Source organism: Lathyrus oleraceus, chromosome 5 (assembly GCF_024323335.1).
Source record: "Lathyrus oleraceus cultivar Zhongwan6 chromosome 5, CAAS_Psat_ZW6_1.0, whole genome shotgun sequence".
NCBI classification, from domain to species: Eukaryota; Viridiplantae; Streptophyta; class Magnoliopsida; order Fabales; family Fabaceae; genus Lathyrus; species Lathyrus oleraceus.
The window spans coordinates 239531330-239538798 of record NC_066583.1 but is presented as its reverse complement, the minus strand read 5'-3'; the positions used below and the strand labels follow the sequence as shown (position 1 = coordinate 239538798).

The 7469-nt window shown below is 35.6% G+C and overlaps 1 protein-coding gene across 1 annotated transcript; it reads right to left on the bottom strand.

The window, feature by feature from the left end:
• Positions 1–231: 231 nt before the first annotated feature.
• On the bottom strand, positions 232–4215 carry LOC127083371 (choline-phosphate cytidylyltransferase 2). Its single transcript, XM_051023685.1, has 8 exons — positions 3934–4215; positions 3747–3860; positions 3541–3636; positions 2111–2153; positions 1849–2004; positions 1637–1705; positions 830–940; positions 232–718 (listed from the first exon to the last, which is right to left on the bottom strand). Exons 1-8 carry the CDS (start codon positions 4059–4061, stop codon positions 512–514), a joined length of 924 nt encoding a protein of 307 aa, XP_050879642.1. The 5' UTR covers positions 4062–4215; the 3' UTR covers positions 232–511.
• Between the last annotated feature and the right edge of the window lie 3254 nt (positions 4216–7469).

Genomic DNA, 7469 nt, shown 5'->3' with positions numbered 1-7469 from the left:
ACAGCAACTGAACATATTCTAATTGCTATTCTACAGCAACCAAATTAATATTGACACTACAAACACACTTTGAGCAAAATTTTCCACCTATCGTAACATGGCCAAAACCATGCAGCAAGGAAATGAAGATATTCTCGCCCTTCAGGTCCCTATCTCTCAAGTCTCAAGTCAGTATGGATGAAAGCAAGTAAAATATAATGAAGATTTTGAGGCTGAAATCTAAATAACAGATGAAAAGGAAAGGACCAAATTTTCACTATCATTAAGTCAATTATACATATCTAGTCAGACACACAAAAAAAAACAGGGCTGGTATACAAACAACACTTTCATGTAATATCAAGATGTAATGCTGAAAATTTGGACCGCGCCAGCAAAATGGAAGGTCCCTTCTGCAACATTGAAGCATGTTTCTTGATACAAGACTAAGTACAGAATTTTGCAGCATAAATCTCATGGGAGGTTGCTAAGCATATTCTGACAAGAATCTAGCAAATTCATTTATGCATGCCTACGTTTTGTTCATGTCTTTCCCATTATTCTGGGGATTAAGCTCATTGTTATCAAAATATTCTTCAAAGTACTCTTCATCACTATCCTCTTCATGATCATCGTAATACTCTTCATCCTCATCATCCGTGCCATTTTGAAGAAATGAATCATCATTTGATTGCTGACCTCTTAAGCTTTCTTGAATTCGATCACATATGGCAGTTCCCTGACATATACTCATGCAGTGACAACCAACAGAGAAAAAAGTTTAAAACTAAATATTAATTTTCTTGCATAATAAAAGTTACATTATATTTTTCTGCATAAATTAGCTCACCATCTTATGGCAACCTTCTTCAAACATTTCTAGAAATCCAGCAACCATACGATCAGCATTTTCCACCCACTCATTCCTATGCATACCAGCATTCTTTGCAACAGTTTGGATCTAGATGAACAACAAAGATGTGTACATCCATCAAAATTTCAATCCACAGCAGGCAATTTTAAAATGTATGGTACCATAAATTATAGTTGCGAGTGAATGTTCACAGCCATGACTGCTACACAAATATTTGATATCCTTAGATTTTGACAATCTACTTTCTCAACAAGAATCTCGGTGATTCACTGTTGTTTCATCCTCAAACCTTGGCTCCATCTATACTGCCCAACAAAGTTAAAATTATGGCTACTGTATATGGTAGTACCCATGCATCCTACTCCCTCTCACTGAGTTCTGCATTTAGCAAAGTGAGTGTCTCCACTTCTGTAGTCAGTGAGTATTTGGGTCATTTAACCAATCTTTTATTTACCCCGTAAAATTGTACAACTTAAGGGTTGAGAACAAAAAAGGATCATTTAAATTGTTGAGCGTTAACTGTTTCTTAAACCGCAATTGCATGCAAAATACAAATGTGAGTTTGATGACAAGAAAAGCGACACAGAACCTAAGAGTGGAAGAGAACCAGAGTGCTAGCGTGCATCACTTTTACTTCTCTTCCTCGGCTAGAAAAACCATTTTAGGAAACTTACTTCACTTCACAACCATTTCCCTTGCCCCATTCCCAAATGCATGCACAGTGCACCTTCCAACTTAGTCAAATGATATGCGTATAATAAATTATAAACCTTTTACACCAACCTTTTCTTGCTGTTCTTTTACTTTCTCTTGCAACGTTTTCAGTCTCCTATTCACGCGCAATCGCTTTTCCTGCTCATATTAAATACCAACACAATAGAACATGAGCTCCTCCCCAAATGGCAGACAAGAGTAAGGGTAATATAAGAATGAACAATTCCCTCAACAACATATCATATAACAAGATATCAAAGCGATATAAACTAAAATCACACCTTAACATAGCTAACACCGAGATCTTTTCTTGAGTACCCTCGATCCAAGTTACGCAGCACATACTGGTTATAATCTTTGACAATCCTCATTATTATATCTGATGTAGATATACCTTCAGTCCGTTGTGTTTCCTTAAATTTTCCAACTGCCTTAACCTGCATAGAATTCATACAGCTCATTATATATGTAGCAGAAAAAAGTCCCAATGAAATTTAAAAGAAAATTAAAGAAAAAAGATAATGAAAAATTACTCATTCTTACAAATTCATAAACATCATTTGCAGCACCACTGGTATCAGCATATCTGAACATTTCATTGACAACCCAAGTCATTAGTTATACAATGCATTCAAATGCTTAAACAACAAGCCAGTAACAATACAACAACAACTAAACCTTATTTCTAGGTGGGGTCGACTACATAAATCAACTTTTGCCATAATGTTCTATTTAGGACCATGTTTCTATCCAAATCGTTAATCTCGAGATCTTTTTTAATAACTTCTCTTATTGTCTTCTAGGTCTTCCTCTTCCTCTAATTGTTTGACTTCTCTCCATCTGATCTACTCTCCTTACCACAAAAACTACCGGACTTCTCTCAACATGCTCAAACCACTTAAGTCTATTTTCCACTATCTTATCTTCTCTACTATAGGAGTTACCCCAACACTCTTTAATATTTTCATTTCTAATCCTATAATGTTCAGTCTTACCACACATCCAACGCAAGATCCTCAGCTCTGCTACACTTATTTTATTCTCTTGTTGATTCTTAACCGCCTAACATTATGTCATGTACAACATCACAGTCTTACCACAGTTCGATAAAATTTTCCCTTCAGCTTGACTGTTACATTTGCTTCATATAAAACCCCTGAAATCATCCTCCATTTCAAACACCCAGCTCGAATTCGATAGTTTACATCCCCTTCTATTTTTCCATGAGGATTACGCACTCAAACAGTACCAAAGAACTTAGAGTTAGAGAGCTGCAACAGAAAATGGATTTCTTATGTGAATTCTCATATGATTGTGTGATGTAAAATGGTGTCTATTATTCTATCCACAGATATTGAATAAATCTTCTCATATTATGTCAAAACAATTCTTTTGCATATCAATATGATAACATCCAATGAAAATCAACTATTTTACCACATCACTCAACTCTTGTTAGGCTTTGTTTGGATTGATGGAATTGGATGGAGCGAAGCGGAATGAGATGGAGGAGAATGATATTCCATTGTTTGGATCATTTAAAATGCGATGGAGCGGAGCGGAATGGAGTGGTATGGATTTCATTCCATTCCATCACTTACCACCATATTTCTTCCCCTCCAATTTGGACGGAATGAACAACTTACCTTATTCCGTTCTAAAATTTCCAAACAATGGAATGGAACATTCATTCCATTCCGCTCCGCTCCATTCCGCTCCGTTCATTTTATGATATCCAAACATAGCCTTAGTGCCTAATAAATATACTTAAATCAAAACTATTTTTGAAATAAAACTTTCACCTTCAATTTATTTAATATAATTCTATGAGTTATAGTAACTCACTAATTAAGTGAATAGAAACAAAGGTATAATTCTGGAATTAATTACTAATAAACAAACTAATTTAAATTATTTAAAAACAAAAATACAAATAAATATACAAAAATAAAAGAAACAAATTGGAATCTTACGGAAGAGAGTCATGAGCTACAAAATCAATATTGTTTTTGTCAAGAAACTCCTGATTGGTAACCCAAGGTGCATCCGGGATCACTTCATCCACCCATCTACTCACCATGAAAAAACGATTCTACATCAATTTCCCTCTCTCACGCTACAATTTAGTTAGGGTTACGGTAATAAAAAATGTAAACACAAAAACGCTATAATATCATACTTGCAGTGACGGAGAGATTCATAACGTTCATCTTCAGTCATGACGGTTTTGCCTTTATATTTATGTGTTACTGCATCGCTGCAGCATCCAACGAGAAGGTACGTGTTCGGAAATCTACAATTACAAAATGAAATTAGCATATTAATCATGAATTGATAAATGAAGTGGAGAAAAAAAAGGAGAATACGATTTTTTGGCTTGTTCAAGGGAACGAGCGTGGCCGAAATGGAAGAGATCGTAGATGCCATCGGCGTAGACGCGAACGGGGCGGTCTTCGGGCGGAGGAAGATGGGGGATGGTGGATGATGATGTCATTTTCCGTCTCGATCGATATTTTTGTTCTCGGCTTTCTTTCTCTTTTTTAATTTACTAACGCTCACTTGCGATTCCGCGTTAATTCCGCTTTTTCTTCAATTTTTATTTTGCTTTTTAAATTTTGCCGCATCTTTTATTTTTTTGGTCTTAAACCGAATACAAGTTCCTTTCAGAAAAAGTGACAGATACAAGTTGGCACCCAGGAAGTTACGTGGTATTACATTCCTCCATTTGGCAGTGGTGTGTGTACTGTGCATGACGTGTGAATTTTTTATTTTTTTTTAATATAGTAGCGTAAATAAGAATGTCACTTTGTACTATAAAAATAAATATAGATTTTTTTTAAAAGGCCAAAATTAAATGTTTTATTAAGCATAAGGCATAAGTTAATAGTAGACAATATCCTGCTACCAAACATCATACCGACATACCGCAAACTCGATTTGAGCCATACTAAGGCAATACTCCTAAAGACATGGAACTACAATTTCTAGCGGATCGGATTGAATCGGATTTGGCCAAATTCGTTATGCAATCAATTCAAATTTTAATGGATTGAGTCGTCGTCCAATCCGCAATTTCACTGTCAAAATTGATCTGAATCGACTTGTTCATTAATGGGTTAGGTTGAGTTGGGTTTGCGGATTGTGTTTTAAATAAAAATTATATTTTTATGATCCTTTTTGTCGGTTTAAAAAAAGTAACACAATTCAATACATTATATTTATTTATATCACTCAAATTCAATTAAACACATTATATAATATGGGTAATACTAACTTGTGCCCCAAGGGCACATGTTAAGAAACCCACAAATAGAAAATTTGTTTTGGAAAAATAAATAAAATTATTTATGATAAATTTCTAATAAATTCAATACACATTTTTCAATAATTTATTTCTATATTCATCTCTTAACTTGTGTCATTGGCACAAGTTAGCATTACCCAAAAACTTATATCAAATCTTAATCATTAATAATCATTTATTATTTGTAGAAAACATGTTACTTATATAATTGTTTGATTTATTCATATTAATGAAATTTGATACGAGACTTTTAGACTTACATCTGATTTGCGGATTTTGAATATATATATATATATATATATATATATATATATATATATATATATATATATATATATATATATATATATATATATATATATATAATTAGGAATATTAATGTTAAATTTAATATTATGATGACACTTCCAATCCGACCCTATGTAGAAGCAACTGACTTTACAATATAGGTTCTAAATTTTGGGAATTGTTTTTCAAAATAATCAATTTTTAAAAAAAAATCGAAAATAATCAATTATTCGAAAAAAATACCAAAATAACCAAGTTTGGTAGAGGATGCGCCAGATGAATTGGCGCATCCCTACATTTTAAAGAGGAGGCGCCAATAACATTGGCGTTTGCATTTGGCTCCTCATGAGTAGGCGTCAATGCTAGTGGCGCCTGCATTGGACCTCATGAGGAGGCGCCAATGCTAGTGGCGCCTGAGTGTATTTTGGTTGGTGGGCGCCAATTCATCTGGCGCCTGCATGTGATGGTCATTGGCGTCAATCCCTTAGGCGCCCACGTGTTTGTATAATGGATGTTCCGTCTCTATAAATACCACGCCTTGGATATAATATTTTTCACTCAAACTCATCTCCTAATACCATAAGTTGTCTAATTCAACCATCAATTTCAATTCTCTTTGTTTCAACAATGTCTGCATACATTCAGAAACGAAATGCTGATGTAATATTTTTTGTCGTTGCGGCTCCGATACAGGTTCGACCTTGGAACACAAATACGTTTGAACGTCTTAATCGGACGTTGTACAGTTGGTTAGAGGGAGAAATTGGAGAGGGTGAACGGATTAGAAGAATACAATGACTTGTGTCCACGTTCAACCAACACAGAGAAGTGCGCGAATGAGTGGATATTAAGACCGACCAAGACGCTCGTAGGATGATGCATTACATGTTCAAAAGTGTTTTGATGGTTATAATCGCATAGTTTTTGTATTCTAGTTGTTTTAATTGTTTGTGTTATTTTTTATGTAATGGTATTTTCGTCACAGACAATGTAATTGTTTATGTAATTGTTTGGGTTAGACTATGTTGCACTATGTTGTTTATGTAATAGTTTGGGTTAGACTATGTTGCAATAAATTTAGTTTTTCATATATTGCAATAGAGGTACATGTAAATTTATCTGGTTGTGCTCGTTCCAACACTAGGACAGTTATTACGATTGTGACTTGGTTGACGGTATGAACTACATAGTCTAACCATTTTGTTCGCCGTATCCATTTCGGTTCGAATTCGGGTGTTGTTAAGGAGACCCTTTTTCTTCCTTCGCATAACTTCGTTGTTCCAGACGATGTCCCCTTGATATTCTGGCCAATAATCCTCTTTTGCCACTACCGAAAAACTAATTTTATAAACATTGGAAAGGCTGGCGACTTTGTAAACTTCAGATAGCAAGTAGGATGGATCCCTTCGAACCTTTGAGCATGCCGCAATGACATGGGAGCAGGGGGTACGAAAGGCTTGGAACCTTTCGCAGTCGCACCAACCTCTATCTAGTTTGACTCTGTATTGTCCCATCGACATGCCCTCATTGTGATCCATGGACTCGGCAACACTAAACCAACTTTTAGTTCGGTAAAATACCGTAACCACGTATGTGTTTTCTTTGGCAGCTTCATGTCTGATGAATTTCATTGAAGCATCATTGAACAACTGTCCAGATTGCAACACTGGACTTCATTTTGAGCGTCTGGTTTCAAACAACGCCCCTAGCCTGAAATATGTAGTCTGCACCAAAGCGATTATTGGTAGGTTACAGATGTCTTTGAAGACAGAGTTCATTGATTCCACAAGATTTGTTGTCATGTGGCCCCAACGATGACCGTTGTCGTATGCCCTAGTCCACTTCTCTAATGGAATATTATCGATCCATCATACCGCATCTTTGTTTGACAATCTTATTTCCTCGCGGTAGTGTTTGAAATAAGGTTCTGATAATGCGTAACCTGCATTGACAACCCTCTTCCGCAACGTCTTATCTTTGATTTCCCGCATGAAATTCTGAGCAATATGTCTAATACATAACACATGCGTCGAAGGAGGATTTTGCCAGCCATTATCAATGTTATTATATGCACTGATGATTTAGGGGTGTCTGTCGGAGATCAAACACAAGTTAGGCTAAGGTGCAACGTGCAATCGGAGATTTCTTAGGAAAATACTTCATCCCTCAGCAGTCTCCCCTTCAACTAGGGCAAAGGCGATTGGAAAAATATTGTTGTTCCCATTTTGTTCCACTGCCATCAGTAACGTTCCTTTGTATTTTCCATACAACCATGTACCATCAATTTGTATAATTGGTTTACAGAAAGAA

Coding starts and splice junctions, on each gene's coding strand:
- LOC127083371 (XM_051023685.1), bottom strand. CDS start 4,061: ATGACATCATCATCCACCATCCCCCATCTTCCTCCGCCCGAAGACCGC. Junction 2,005..2,110: donor CAAATGATGTTTATGAATTT/GTAAGAATGAGT, acceptor AATTCTATGCAG/GTTAAGGCAGTTGGAAAATT. Junction 941..1,636: donor TAAAAGAACAGCAAGAAAAG/GTTGGTGTAAAA, acceptor TTGTTCATCTAG/ATCCAAACTGTTGCAAAGAA.